Below are 16,475 nucleotides of genomic sequence, written 5' to 3' on the forward strand. Positions count from 1 at the left end.
CTTTTTGTGGCTTGCAATTCATGGCAAATCCTGAATGGGGGACCACTAAAGAAAAGAAAATTTTCCAAATGACCAATTTTAAGTTTTGAGGTAGCTCCAAGGAGAAGCCAAAGCACATTTTTTTCTTAGCAATTGGACCGCTCAGAACTGCTATTACTTATTTGGTCTTTGTAACACCATGTCCAATTTCGCATAATTGTAAATAGTCGTCCATTCGGCAACGCTAGATTGAAAGGTCTTTGGAAAATACTTTTTCCCACCTCCATGTGGCTCATTTGGAAGCCGAGAAATTCTAGATTTTTCTTGGGAACAGAAGGCCTAAGTGGATCGATTAATGAAATAATTATCAAGATTCCCAAAAGGTTACTAAATATGAGGCTTTTAAGGATGTATCTTTTAATACACTAAATTCTTATTGGGATAGAGCTTACAGGTATTTTATTCCTAATTTTAAAAAGCTAGATGTTTCGCTTGCGCCTCTTGAGGAATAGATAAACAATTTCGATGGCAACAGCAAGGTCATTCACAATTATCTACGGAACATCAGAGAGTTGGCTTCATGGGATTCTTTCAGATGCTAATGGAAAAATGGCATTGGTCTTTGCATGACCAAGGGGTGAGGTGATGTGATAGATGTCAAAGTCATGTTGAAATGGTGTGAGAATTCTGGGGGAAGTTTTTTGTTCCAAAGCATGGATAGAAGGCGACTCCCTGATTGCTATCAATTGACTCAAGAAAGTTTCTAGCACTCCATGTTGTTTCACTAACAAGTTGAGAGATATGGGGATTAACTCCTATGGAAATTCAGAAGCAGATCTTTCAGCAAATCTCACGGTCACGTGTAGAGAAATGATTAGATGGAATTATAAGCCATCTTTGTAATTATTGTGTTTCTAGGATTATTCTTGTTCCTATTTCTCTTTCTTTTCTTTTATGAGTGGAGCCCATCCTTGACCCTTGATTTTTTTGTTGGATCTTTCTGTCTTTTTAATGGATCATCAATTGAAAAAATAAATCAGTTTTATTTATCTAAATATGGTTGTAAGCTACAGTTTTGCATAGTAATATTTGTATAATTAAAAATTCCTCAAAATTAACATGCAACTTCATGAATTTGTTAGTATGCAAGTTTCAACCAGCTTAGCATATCCACATAAGGGTCCCTTTTATTATTATTTATTTCCTATAGGTGATACTTGTCTACTAATATTATCCATGTCTGCCACAACACTAGGGTCCCTTTTAAATTTATTTAATTCTTATAGGTGATGCTTGTCACTTATTCTAGGATGCTAAGAAATATTCAAAACTATTATGAAATCTAGAAAATAAAAAGTAAAATTGAAAAAGTGCAACGCCTTTAATCTTTAAACATACCCTTCTCAAAACCGCACAACATGACAATTGAAACAAGTGAACCAAAAAGAATTGTGAAATACAGCTGACCTTGTCTCTAGCAAGCGGGTGAGAAAGAAAGCATGTCATAAGCTTGTGCATATAGGCATTATACATATAGATCATATCCTCATCGTCATTCTGAGCAAAAAAAAGTACAGAAAATGTAATGATGCACCTTAGAAAAGAACAATAATAGCATCTATTGAAGTAAAAAAAAATCAATGAAAATTACTACAGTAACATGTAGCTCGGAGTACAACAATCACCTCAATCCATCAATGTAAACATGAAACATTAAAATAACTACACAACCACATTATCGTAATTGGAACTCTAAGAAACATCTGACATTAGCTATTCAAAAAAAAAAAAAAAAAAACATCTGACATTATGAATTTAACAGCCAGATAAATAGCAAATATAATATAGGGGTTCAAGTGCAAACTGAGATAAGGGATGAATAAAATAAAAAAGATTAAACCGAATGAACACAACAGTGAAAATAACCAAACCATACAAAGGTAATCTTAAATGTCTCAGTGATCAAACAAGCTCAACAAGAAACAAAGAATCATACAATCTTTCATAAAAATCACAAAATGCAACACAGGACTCATAGCGACTATCTTACATGGATTCTTCTGAATGAGCAAAGAATCAGTCTTGGACACATCTCAGATTCCAATTCGATTGAGTCAAAAGAGGTTTTGATTGACTCGATGGGGCTAGTCTCAAACTTTGACGATAACTCGGCCAATGTAAAACTGAGTCAACTCAGGCAAGTTGATGGTTGACTCGGGAATTATTAGGCAGTGGTATATATATAGTGTGTTTGTGGCGTATTAATTTATTCAATTGTTTTTATTTTAATTTTATTATAAGGCAGAAGGGTTGCATGGATTCGATGAAGACAAGCAAAACCAACCACTTTATAATCACTATCAGATGTGGGGTATAAAATCTTCATAATGTAAAATTATTGCTACATCAAATTTAAGGGTAGTCTATCCAGACCACAGTTCCATAAAAATACAATACTTAGCCTAGTTCACAGATTTAGCCGAGAAGTTATAATCTGCAGCCCGCGGTTTAATGATTGGTTGGCTACAGATCTGCAAGTGTGACGATTTAAATGATCCTATTTATTGTTCTATGGTGAAGTTCTGATGAATAACGATGTCCCCACAATGAAATAACTTATTGGTGGTAAAACAAACATCAGTTTATCTTAACCAAAAGAACATGTGGCAATTGCTAAAAGTTACTGCATGGTAAATAGCACCAAAAAGAAAAAAGGACGGACATTCCATGCAGAATCACACTTATCATTCCACAATTGAATTGTTTACTGTGATCAAAAAATCATGGCATTCAATTAGTGCTCGGACCTGGTAGGCTGCAGTCCGGAGAACATTATCCAGTAGAAACTGGAAAACGTTGTTTGAGACAAAAAGTTCCAGACAAGAAGAAAGAGCCAAATCACTGGACAAAGAACCTGTAGTAGTTTCTCTAGAGGTACTTCCATCTTGTGTTAACATCAAATGTACAGTCCAGGCGAGTCTTATACCATCAACAAACCCCTCAATGTTTGGATCATTTCCAAATGCCATCACCTAATGTCAAACCCAAGATCGTCAATATAGCAAGGAGAGCACATACAGTTTTCAAGAAGGATTTCAGCAATGTTAAACAGAAAGACAAAAGGCAAAGCCATAAATTGTTAGCTTACAAGTTCCTGAAATTCACGCCTGAAGGTAACATCACAGGACAGGACAGAAGCTTTATCGGTAACTGTGCTTAAAGCATCTGACATGAAAGCGATCACAAGAGAAAACAGGAGACTGAACACAATCTGCATAGAGTAAATAATGTGCACGGAGAGTACGAAATAATAAGAAAATGATTAAAAGACCAGTACTTCCTCATTTTCAAAAAAAAAATAGTACTTCCAATGAATTAAAGATAATAACAAAATTCATAGGAGAATGGGAAAAACAAAAAGCAATCCATTTCAATTTTTTACAAGGACATTATAGAAAGGACACAGAACCATGAGAATGTTAGTCAATAAAGAACCAAAAAATTGGACCTGAAGTTTTAGGGTGGATCCACTGTCATTAACATCAGCAGCACAATCTTTTAAAGCAGAAAATACATCCTTTACATCTTTTTGACCTGCAAGAAGCCACAATTCAAACCATTTTTCAGAAATTAAAGCTCCATTCCAAACAAGCTAAGCCTATCAACCAATGAAGCATTTTCTTTAAATCCATATCAGATTTCAATTAAGGGAGGAATCCTTTACGACCCAACAAACTTCAAGTATGTTGGGAAAAAGAAACCCAGCTCCAACCCCTACTTGTTGATCCACCTAGTAACAGAAATACTTGACAAATTCTAGAAAAAAACGTGGAAGGGTTAAACAATTCTCCATTCTCGAAACAAATAGATAGCATTAAAAAGGGAAAAGAAATAGATACAAGACCTGTGGTTATACAAAGGAAACCCCGAAAATTATTTTTATTCAGTGTGACTAGTTAGTTGGAATTGCCTTTTCAGTTTGTTCAATAATTATTCTCCCTGGCTGAATTTCCAAAAATTTGTGAACTAAGGAAATAGTGGTGCTGTCCTCTAGATAACGAAAGGTGGAACCATCTCCAGACTCCAGAACATCCTTCTCCCTTCGTCTATCCGGCTCGTAATGAAATAAATAGAATATTTACTGGAAGCAGCAAAAGCTTTTAGTACGTTGATTAATGATAGAACCAGTGATTCAAAACAAGGATGCGGACCAAAACGCAGCCAAAGCAAATCCAAGTTGACTTAGTACAGTGCGACTGAGTACTCGGTTGACAGGATGATAACTTGGGAGAGACAAAGGAATTTTAATTGACTTGGCAGGGCAAAAATGCGGCCTTGGGTAAGAACTTGACCATGGTAAATAGGAGGCAACTCAAGCAAGTCGATAATTGACATGGGGAGTTTTGAAACAGTGGATATAACTAATGAAATCTTTTAAAGTGAGTAAGAATCTAAGCCCTTCCCTAATATTACTTCTAATATCACAATCTTTGACTAAGTTGGTGTGTAAGGATTAAGTCCCTCCTTATACTGTAGATGATGTTTGACCTCCTAAAGGCTAGCTTAAACCCATTTTTTATGGTGGAGCAAAGCCACTGGTAACGAAGAAGCTGCTACTCAAGTGGCAAGCTTCTTGTCGTGGGGTGGTGGAGGGGGTGTTATTTCTTGTCTTATGGAGGTCCCTGCAGCAAGGATGGCGCACAATGTACAATGGATGCTCCAAAGTCTAGATTGAAGGCAACTCTTTAAAATTGAATGCTATAAATTGGCTTCGAATAAGGTGCATGCCGCTTTGGCAGTCAATCTGTTTAAGATGGACCTTTCTGTGTGTTCCTTCTCCCACATCCACCGCGAAGGAAATTCTAAGGGTAAATGGTTAGCACACTATAGTGTTACATGTAGAGAGGCTAAATTGTGGCATTAAATGTTATACCTTTTTTTCCCTTTTTCTTTTCCTTGTTTTCTTTTGTATTAACTTTTCTAGTGCACCACACATCAAAAACAAAACCTTTTCCAGTGCCTCTTGGATGTTCTTTGTCTTCCAATGAATTACTTGCCCAAAAAATGTCAACAGAGTCAACTCAACTCAACTCAACAAAGCCTTTTTCCCAAACTAGTTGGGATCGGCTAAATGAATCCTTTAGAAAGTTTTCATGAAGAAGGTAAAAGGAATCTACCCGACTCTAATCCTAGCTCTAGTTGGGTTCGTCTACATGGATCATTTTCTTCCATTCTATCCTATCCAAGGTCATGTCAACAGAGTAAAGCCCCAAATAACACGAAAAAATCTGCAACCGATAAAAAACTTCATTGACCTACAAGTTGAAAGAAAAGCCAGCACTTGCAGTTTAGCAGGAAAATGGTTGTGCAAAAGCAATCTCAACAATCAAGAAACTTTAGTTTCATCCCATTCTGCCCCTCTTTTAAGTGAGTCACTTTTATCTTGGGCCAACTGTTGGTTGTTGTGAAAATATAAATTCCACTCCAACAAAACATATTTGTTTGGGGCAAAATTCTTATCAAAAGAAACAAACGGAAGAAAAAACAAAAAATGCATTAGGCAAAGCAAAACATGCGAGGCCTAGAGAGCGCAATTGCCCAGCAACCTTGGGTAATAGTATAACCGCAATGACAATAACACATAACATGCCAATTGTGTCGCATTCGTTATTGACGATGACAATATGGGCGATCTGCTGCCTGGCAAGGTTGGAGGGAAGGAAGATGAGGGGGAGATGATGACATCGGTGAAGCTGCCGAGAAATGAAGTAAGATATGACTATGATTACTAGCATGGAAGAAGTAATGATAGAAAAAGATGACAAAAATTGGTCATCCTTCAAGGTACACTGGGGCTCTCATAATTAATGCTCCATAAATTTATAATCTCTTATATCCTATTGTTAGACCAGGAACCGACATTATTCCTATGTTGCTAATTTAAAATCTCTTATTTCTAATACTTAATAAAGAAAAATAGAAAAAATCTAGTGATATAAGATATAAGAGAGTACATTCTTAGAAAATATTATTCAAAGTACATATACTTTACAAAACTATATGTAGGTACAACATAGGAAAGGGAGAAAAAAGAAACCAGGTGCCAAAATTCACAGATCATATCGCATTTTATACCACTAGTATTCTAACAGGATTATAGGGTGTGTATATAGAGTATGTTTCTAGCCAAAAGAGTGTAAGACCATAAACTCATGTATCTCAAATGACAAGAAGTGTAAGACCGTTAATCTCTCCCAACACCCCCCCTTCCCCCACCCCCCACTCCCGGACCTGAGTATCCGAGTATTAGATGCTAAAAAAGAAATGAAATTTATGGGATGGTGAGATTACAAGAAAAATCGGGTGAGACTTATTTTCTAACATTTTCCCAGTCTTTCTTTTTTATTTTTTAAAAGCAATCTATATGAAATGACTCTTCTAATTCCTCACTATAAATGAGGACCTTCGCTCTGTAGCAGCTATCCACTCTAATATTTTACATAAAAAGATGGCACCGGGAATATAAAATATAAGAGCCCCAATTGTACCTACTGAAATTGGCAGATATGAAAAGCAACATTTCAAGTTTTGATTTCATTGTGAGTTACGGTGATGATGGAAATAGAAACATGTCAGTTTCGGATGGAAATTTCAGTGGAAATTCTGTAAAATTACGTAAGCGAATGGAAACATATGCAAATGATGAACATTTAAAATGAAACTTTAGGAAGTGCTCGAAAAGCACATATACTCACTCAAAATCCGTCATATAAGAGAGAAAATTACTCGTGATGGTTTGACAACATCGAACACCGAGTAACATGCATTGTCGCACATGTCTAATAATTCAGTACATACCACAAATGTTGCATGGATTCTTCTGAATAGGCAAAGTACCTGTGTCGGACATGAGTCGGATTCAATACTCGAGAATTCTTTGTGACACCTCTAGATCTCTTTTATCCCCTTTTTTCTGAATACTACTACCACAACTTCAAATTACCGCATGTCATAAGTTTTATCCATCCTAATAGTTAGTTTGGTATATGAAAATAAAACATTATATTTGTTTAACCTATTAAAATTTTCAATATATTACTTGTTATAAGCATAATATTATGTAAGATATTAAAATTTGAGAATTGATTAAAATATTTTGGCAGATGCATGAATCTTTCATTTAAAGGTGTGCCCTCGATATCCGTGTTGAATTCTGACGTACCCGTACTGATGCAACATAGCATACCACATTTCATATGCAATTTTTATAAATATTTATGCATAATACATACACCACCTTTTGCATGCAATTCATACAAATACAATTATGAAACACGTACTCTTATCGTATACCACTAATACACTTCTATTTTTGGTTTCGGTATGTATTTTGATTTTGGTGTGTGTTTTGATGGAGAAGGAAACGGAAACATTTTGGTCGTTTCATATCAGTCTCGTGAAAATTTAAAATGAAGACATTGGTAAAAGGATGGGGGGGTGGAACCAATTGAGGAGAAGATGAGATAGCACCACTTAAGATGGTTTGGACATATCCAACGTAGGCCTTTGGATGCTCCAGTGAGAAAAGGCGACTCGTGCCAAGTTGATGGAATAAAAAGAGGTAGGGGCAGACCGAAAACAACTTAGGTAGAAATAGTGAGGAAAGACTTGATAGCTAGGAACATAACAGAGAACAGGACCTTGGATAGGATAGAATGGAAGAAAACGATCCACGTAGAAGAACCCACCTAGAGCCAGGATTAGAGCCGGGTTGATTCCTTTCACCTTCTTCATGAAATTTTTCTAACGGATTCATTTAGCCGACACCAACTAGTTTGGGACAAAGGCTTTGTTGGGTTGAGTTGAATTGAGTTGAGTTGTTGTAGAGGGTAAGCAATGTAAACACCAACATGACAATGATGAATGGCTCGAAGATGCTAGCTCTTCATTCGGACTGTTTGTGGAGGCCAACAAGACACAAATCCAAAACAAACAAAAAAAGGAACAAGTTTTCATTTATTTAAACGAGAGAGAGAGAGAGAGCAAGAGAAGATAAATGAAAGTTTCCATTAAGAATGTGGAATTCTTTTGGAACTAGGCTCCCTTCCTTGCAAATTAAGAATCAGAATTTCACAACAATCCTACCAATTTCTCTATGTATCACATTCACTCAATGTTGTCAAAGACGATGCTGAAATAGAACAGTTCAAAAAGCCTAACTAGCGATCATAAGAGATAACAATACTTCACCATGATTCTAAGCCTTTAACGGATAGGCATATGTCACTCTACTAGAAGAATATCAATTCAGTGAAGTATTAAGTGTCTTACTCATTCGCACAATGAGGCTAGAGAGTACAAGGCAATGACCAAGACTCAGCCTTTCTCGACAAACCACCGCTCTCCGTTCCACAAGAGCACCTCTAGAATCAAGCACATAACGATCTGCATGGGGCCCACCCAAACCAGCTGATTCTTCCCGATTGAGTTCCTGAAACAGAGACAAAGAATGCATTTAAAAACCAACTCCAACCAAAAGTGTCAGATTAACTCATAAACTAATGTCTTCAATTTATCGCAAAAAACAAATGAATTAATCTGCAAAAGGCTTTCAAACTATGCAAATTGAACACAAAAATGTTAACAAGTTAGCGAAATCTTTGAATGGTATTCAAACAATAAACATGCATGCTCAAACTGTGGATCTATATAACTACGATCACATATATGTTTAAAGTAGAACATCAAAGTTATAGAAAAAAAAATGAAACAGCCCATGGGAAAGAAAAACCTTAATAAGACTAATTAATCTTTGCCTCAGTCCAGAATTAAAAAGGTCTTCCAAATGCTTCTGAATGTCATTCACAAGATCGATGTCAAGTCCCTGGTCAAGCACAACAGCCTGCAAAAAAAGTACAAGATGTACCCCTTTTTACGAAATTGCAAAAAAAGAAGAAGAGAAGAGTACTCAATTTGATCAATCGTGAACAATACCCGTAAGAGGGTGTACAGTGCAGTAATGAGATCTCTTCTCTCTGTGTACCAAAGCCCTGTTGTGAGACGCAAAATATCCAATGGTTCTCGCCCCGATAAACCCCACTGGATCAAAAAAGTTATAGATAAACCAATGGATGAAAAAAATAGTTCTTCTGAAAAAATAAGAAATGTACCAATAAAATAGAAAATTTATTGTCATCAAAAAATAGAAAATTTACTTCTAAACGAAGAAAAAAACTGAAAATTACCTCTTGATTAGCAGAAACAAGCAACCCAACACAATCAATTTCATTTAGATTGAGAACGTCACTCAACTTCAGAGCCTAAGGTCCACCATTAAACCAATAAATATGAGCAAATAAAAAACTCAAATAAAAGAGCAAACAAAAGCAATCAATATCATCAAAATATGTATCTAAAATGAGTATTGAATGAAAAGGTGAAAAGGAAAATTCAAACTCTAAAGAATTCACAGAGATCAATTTCACCTTCACTTTTGGAACCTAAAACTATATCAGCCCATGACCATTAAGAACAAATGAAAAAAAAGAAAAATACAAGTTTATAGGAGCAATACAGCAAAATTGAATTTATTGAAATTTTATCCTACGCAGTTCAAAGCCAAGAAATATGCCACTTAAACAAGCATTAAACAAAAAAAGAAGAAGAAAATGCCACGTTAAAAGAAGCAAGACAATCATTTTACATATCAGTTGAACTATTAGCAAATTCATGGATAAACGCATCGGATGATACGGAGACTTATCGCCTGGCAGGTATTGGCTTAGCAGTGGGACAGTACAAGCAGCATGTATATAAGTATTCTGAGACATGCACTATTCATCCAAAAACGCACGAATTGTATGATACAAATATACAATGTTGTATCACACAATATGAGACATATTGTAACTTGACGTTCCGATGTGTAGCGGAATTATGATATATTAAACAATGGAAATGAAAAAAAAAAAGAGAAGAAAAAACAAAAACAAAAAAAAAAAGTTAAAACAAATGAAAAAAAAAATAACAATCAGTATTGGAAGGATTCATTATTCAATCAATGGGTAAAACTAGTTAGGAAAGATAGAGAAATGCACAAATGATTGTGATCAATTTTGTCATGAGCATTCACATAAAATAACAATAAAAAAAGCACAAGGTTCATAGAAACTATCAACCAATTCTATTGTCCAAACGATTGAGATTGAGATCATCTCTCAAATCCAAAGCAATCAATTCTATTGTTCAAATGATATCAAGCAAGAATATCAGAAGAAGATAGATTTTGTGGCATGGAGACTGCTGCACAGTTTTATACCATAACAATCTAAAAACAGGCACAAGAAATAAAAAAAGATTGTAAAAAATTAAAATTACAAGGAAATATGTAGTGTTTTTGCAAATGTTCAATCTAAAGCAGTCAATCTTTTGAATAGGAATTTACAATCTAATGATGATTTTAGTGGTAATCAACTTCAGAGCCTAATGTTTTGCCATCTGAACAGATGTAAATAAAAAATAATGAGATAATGGGAGGGAAAAAACTGACAATATGAACATCTTGGTCGTCGAGTGAAATCGGGGTTGAATCGGGGAGTCGAACTTCTTTAGACTGAACTTGAGATCGATCGGATGCTTTCGGAGCCTAATTAGGGAAAAATAAATGGTGAGTTAGAGAAAATAGTGAGAAATGCAAGTATTAGATTAGACAATGAGAAGGCTGGGAAAGTTACCGGATAAGATAGGAGGGAACGGAGAGAGGGGAGAGATGAACGAATGGCGTGTATGAGTTCGATTCTCTGGCGAGGGTTTGGAGGAGAATTATCGAGCAGTGCTGATTCGATGGTGGAGAGAAGGAGCTTCGGAGATACCATCTCTATTTTCTTTGAGTGTAGTTTTTTCAAGTCGGGAACCCTAGAGGAGAGAAAGAGAGGGGAAGAAGAAGGGCGCGAGGTGAGAACAAAAGAAAACCCCCCCGCCTTGGCTATTTTTGAAAACCCTGTGCGGACTTCTACATGCGCTGTGAAAATGGGCGCTCGATGTTGCCCTAGCTCCCACTATATGGAGTGTGTCTAATGTGCGCGGGGTGCAGACAGAGAACGAAACGTTTTGTATGAGAAAAGAACATGATATCGACACCCTTTTGTTTTATAATGGAACTCCATATTTTATTAACTATTATTTGGAGTGGCTGTTGAAGGCATCTAAAAAGCTTATTTATAAAAGTACAAGGTATGATTCTGAAAATGTCAATCTCACTCTAAGATTCTAAAGATCAAGATCTAGAGACAACTCCAAGAAGATATAGCAAATATAGAGTAACCAGACATGAAAGCCTAGGCGAGAAAATGAATCTCTCAAGCCATAGTTGTCTAAAAATTTAGAACTTCCGGATAACGGCATGCAAATCGCATTGCTATATATATCTATATCTATATAGTAGAAGAGAAAATAAGAGAATTTTTTGTAGAATTACACATCACTCTTTTTTACCTTTTTTTAACAAAGGCACCCATTAAACACACATATTTTCAATCTTACCCCCTCCTTTATGCTTTTTAACAAAGGCACCCATTAAAGCCAAATAATTTCAATCCTACCCCCGCCCCCTTTATGCTTTTTTAATAAAAAAATCTATAGGGTGATCTTAACCATCCGATTTAAGATGAACAACATATTATGGAAACCTCTATAGATTGGAGGGCTAGGATCAGCCTATGGAAATGATTTTTGGGGCACAACCTATTTATGTTGTGTTCCATCACATGGACGGTTTGGATCAACCCGTGATGTGGTCTGTACAGTTCTTTGTCAGCCCGTGCATCGCACGGGTTTTTTTACTAGTATATATATATATATATATATATATATATATATATATATATATATATATATATATATATATATAAGGCCGTGAATTTAGTTTCTGTTTTTCCTGTCATTGATGGCAGAGTGAAACAAATAAGAGTTTGAATATTTCAGATTCAGCCAATCCACTCGTATTTTTTTGAATTAGGCCAGGGTGTTTATAGTGAGCACAGATGTTAGGATACCTGTTGAGCCATTCATTGTTGACTAAGGCCCGATTAAACCTTCTAAGTTTCATCTCCTCTATTTTGGAGCTGTTGTTCCAGAACAAAGTATGTCCTATGGATCGTATATCTGACTGAGAACATGATTCCATGCGAAGATTAAAGTCTTCCATGTTGACTTGGATAGGATCGGCTCCACCTACTCCGTCATCAGCGTCACTGGTGTAGTTAAAATCTCCAATTGCTATCCATGCTTGCTTATGGATGGGACAATTTTGAAACAGGTGATCCCGTAGTTGGCGCCAATCCTTTCCACTTTTGAGCCCACAAACTGCTGTTAGTGCAAAATTTTCTCTGGAAAGAAGGAATTCAATGTCCCCATGAATATGTTGTTCTGAGTCTTCTGTGAATTGAACTGTTACCGCAGTTGGGTCCCAAAGAATCCAACTTTTCTCCTTGAGAGTGTGACCATAGTTTGCCAAGTGTAGGCCCAGTTGGGGCTGATCTCTTTGATGTTGCTATCGAGTTTATCCTTAGGCTTATGTTTTTTGCAATATGTGCTTTTTTCCCTGTTTTCTTCATATTTACAGATTCTTTTACTTACTTGCAATCAGGTCAGAATTCCTAGGTGGAACAAAGTGGAGTAGGGGGCAGTAGCTGAGCAACAGAATTCCCAGGTGGAAGAAATTGGAGTAGGGGAGGAAGGAGAAGGCTCCAAGGGAGAGGAAAGTGCAGTAGGTGAGCAAGGTGGGTGGGAGGCAGTTACACACATGTTTATTATGTTTTTTTGAAATGTGTGCTTTCTCCCTGTTTTCTTCATATTTACTAACTCTTTTACTTACTTGCAATCAGGTCTGAATTCCCAGGTAAAAGAAAGTGGAGTAGGAGAAGAAGGAAAAGGCTATGAGGGAGAGGAAAGTGCCGTAGCTGACCAACATAATTTCTAGGTGGAAGAAAGTGGAGTAGGGGAGGAAGGAAAAGGCTAAGTTGAGTAGCTGAGCAAGGTGGATGGGAGGTGGAGTAAGGAAGGGGTATAGCATCTATAAATGGGAGGTCTGAAACATTGTATTACATTTTTTTACATCGAGTTCTGAGATTTTCAAGGGAGTGAATGATCCGGATTCGGGTGATGTGGGACCCGATCCTGCGAGAGGGGGCACGACCCGCCTCCCTCTATTGGTCTCTCATACCCACGCGAATGACGTATGCTTTTTATTATTAATTTAATTCATCTTTTTCGTGAACTTGTGATCACCAAAGCAATCCGAATTTCACGCAAAAGAGAATGACCAGAGTCGCCACCTAAGTGAGGGACCTAGGACCCATAAGTGACATTGCAATGATCAGCAGTCCCAGAAGTTTAGATTCGTTACCTGATTACGAGAATGGAAGGTATGGGGAATTACCACCACATGCACCATTCTTGCCTGGTAATCCGGTCTTCAATTCCAAAAGTTAACTCTCTTGAATTTCTTTTAAATAGCTCATTTAAACTCTTTTGATGTGCGAACTATGTGACATGCATCATAAAATTTAATTTCAACATAATTCCTAAATGTGTATCTTGATTTTCTTGATTTGTTGAGATTCAATTTATGTGAAAGTTCTCCTAAAATTCTAATTTGGGAAAAAATCCTAAGTGATTTAATCAATTTAATTTAGGGTTTAAAATGAGAAAAGAAATAAAAAAACTACCATAAAAACCCACTGATTGTGTGTGGGGCCAACTCGTGCTAGGTATGCCGTCCAGGCATCAAAGTCTTACTGGGATCAGAGTCGACATAGTTCGGTGGCCTAAACTAAGCTACATGCCTAATATGTCTAAGACACCGATCTAAACTGGACTCACTGTTTTAACAGTTTTTAAGAGATTATTTAATTCAAGTTGTTTAAGTTTTATTATCTTAGGACTTCATCTAAGATGCTATATGGTCTTATCTAAATGCAAAACAACCCTTAGACTAATGCAGGTGGGCCCTACATCCTAGGTTAACTAGGTTTGTCCTATAGGGGAAAATTGTTAACTAGTGTAACTAGATCTAATGGCATGGTTGTTATCCATAGCAAACGGCCGTGATGAGGCTAGACTCCTAAATCTAGAACATTCTAAAACCTAGAACACAACGTGACGTAAGTGTTCCTAAGGGGCCTTAAAGGTTCCTACGATGTGATACCGTTATCCAACGGTTCCAAAAACACGAGTTAAATTAATTCAATTGTGAAGTTAATGATTTTCAGTTCTTTAAAGGTTTCTAACTTCTAAAATCTAAGGAATACCAATGGCTCTAAGGCGGACAAGTTTCATCATTGGGTTGCATCCATGGAAGGGAATCAAGCTTTCCACCATTGCACAATTTAGCATATAAGTTATAGTATATTATTGCCTGGCATGTTTCTCAGAATTTTCGTGGACTACAACCTCGGTGTCAACAACATAGTATAATTTAAATGCTCAAATTGTCAATGATTGATCGCAATTAGGATACGATTATGAATGCCACCTTGGCATCTAAATTATCCTTATATGACAAGTTTACAAAGGAGATCAATGATTCTAAAGGTTTCTGTTTCAGTGGCTTAAGGATTGAATACATGATGGAAAATTATAGTTTTCTAGAAATTTTCATGACACTTCGAATTAATTTCAATTTTTAATTGATTTTACTAGTTTCAGGTCAGGTAGGTGATTTTACAAATCAACCCGTAGCAAACTAAGTTCTCTATTATAGAAACTATGGAATATGATGTGTTCTGTCAAATTATGTTCTTACTGAATTGTTAACGATTTTAGAGATTAAAATTCAATTTTTAATTGATTTTACAAATTTTAGGCCAGATTGGTGACATTACAAAGCAATACTAAGCAAACGAATTCTAAATCAAACCAAACGTTTACTAGAATATGCTCATATTAGTAAACAATCATAGTAAAAATTTCACACATTATTGCTAGATTTTACTATTTTTAACGGATTTATTTATATTCTGGTCAAATCAATTAAAAGTCAATAAAAAATATTAAAATGCGCCCAAAAATCTCTAGAAATTCTGTAGACACCCCCATTTTTTCTATACTTTAAAAAGCAAAAGATTTGATAGTTTGTCAAGTTTCGAGTCCGTATTCCACCTAGGATTAAGCATCTGTGCATTTTATGATAGATTTTGCCTCGTTGAAGGAATTCTGAAGTTGATTCGCGATCCTAAAGGTTTCTAGGGTGTTCCAATGGTATCTAAAAGAAGGAAATTCAGGTTTTCAAGCAAGTGAAAAAACCTGTTATTTTTGGAAATTTTAAGGTTTCCTTCATTTTTTGCCCATTTTTGCACTACAGGGGTATTTTGGTTATTCCCGATGTGTCTCGTTTGACCCCCGAGTTATATTTAATAAATCTTGAGTGATTTTACAAATTTTGAAAAAGCTGCTATTTTTAGAAACTCATGGGGCTTCCACATTTTCATCATCTTATGGATATTTCAATCATTCTCATATATCCAAAGCCATCTCGAGGGTACGACTGATGGATTAGGAGTAATTTCGTAAGATTTGGAAAACCTGCTAAATTTTGATCTCTCAAGATTTTCTCTTAGCGTTGCACTTCGGGGGTATTTTAGACATTTCAAACATATCATATTTGGTCCCTAAGTTGTGTCTAAGAAATCTTGAGTCCGTTCATAAATTTTTGGAAATCTGCTATTTTTGGAATTTCTCAGGATTTTTCCTAGTCTCGCCAAATTCTAGCACCTCGGGGTAATTTAGTCTTTTCCTGTGTAATTCTTTTGATCCCCGAAATATGTATGAGAGATTATGAATGATTTCCTGAATTTTGGAAAACTGCTAAATTTAGAATTTCTCAGGGGTTTCGTTTAATTTGGAAATTCTAAGTGTTTTGGGCATTTTGGGTATTTTCAGGGGATACCAAATGATCCTGTTTAAAATTGTTCACCGAAAGGACCAAATTTTAAAAGTTTCTATTTTTAAAGTTTGACCACAAAGACTTTCAATTTTTAATTTTCTCCTTTATGGGTGAACCAATTTGAGGGTATTTTGGTCGCATTTGGATGTCTAACAGTCAAATAGGGGCATTTTGGTCCGAAAATTTATTTTCCAAAAAGATGGTCCGATCATGTGTGAGGGATGCACCATAAATGTCAAATGGGTTAGCTCCATATATAGAATGCTAAATTTAGAAAGATTTTATTGAATTTTTACAGAAAAATCTGAAACCCGTGTGAAATGGCCCATTGGGCTAAAGCCCGCAAAGATGGAGCTCATCTGGGTTCACCCATATGGTTCGACCACCATAGTAGGCGCCCCACATGGCCGACCCACATGAGTTGAGTACCCAACCTTGATGATGTCACAATGGTGACATCATATTTGTTAAAAGAATAAAAAAAGAAAAGAATGAAAGAAGGAAAAGATGAATGATTGCTTAAAAAATGTTTTCTTCCAAAGAAGCAATGTGG

The 16,475-nt window shown here is 36.0% G+C and overlaps 1 protein-coding gene across 2 annotated transcripts in view; it reads right to left on the bottom strand.

Annotated features, from left to right (window-relative positions):
- Positions 1-11,057, bottom strand: part of EMB3142 (nuclear pore complex protein (DUF3414)) — a 154,755-nt gene extending 143,698 nt beyond the window's left edge. For both annotated transcript variants that reach the window (XM_077354708.1, XM_077354707.1), the window contains exons 1-10: positions 10,713-11,057; positions 10,529-10,624; positions 9,225-9,299; positions 8,974-9,078; positions 8,771-8,881; positions 8,311-8,470; positions 3,488-3,573; positions 3,128-3,250; positions 2,787-3,011; positions 1,447-1,536 (exon numbers count right to left, since the gene is read on the bottom strand). In XM_077354708.1, the coding sequence (XP_077210823.1) occupies positions 1,447-1,536; positions 2,787-3,011; positions 3,128-3,250; positions 3,488-3,573; positions 8,311-8,470; positions 8,771-8,881; positions 8,974-9,078; positions 9,225-9,299; positions 10,529-10,624; positions 10,713-10,853 (1,212 nt within the window). In that variant the 5' untranslated portion in view covers positions 10,854-11,057. The remainder of the gene's footprint in view (positions 1-1,446; positions 1,537-2,786; positions 3,012-3,127; positions 3,251-3,487; positions 3,574-8,310; positions 8,471-8,770; positions 8,882-8,973; positions 9,079-9,224; positions 9,300-10,528; positions 10,625-10,712) is intronic.
- Between the last annotated feature and the right edge of the window lie 5,418 nt (positions 11,058-16,475).

The sequence above is a fragment of the Tasmannia lanceolata genome, unplaced genomic scaffold (assembly GCF_043159265.1).
Source record: "Tasmannia lanceolata isolate RefF3 unplaced genomic scaffold, GAP_Taslan_0.1 ptg000015l, whole genome shotgun sequence".
Lineage (NCBI taxonomy): Eukaryota > Viridiplantae > Streptophyta > Magnoliopsida > Canellales > Winteraceae > Tasmannia > Tasmannia lanceolata.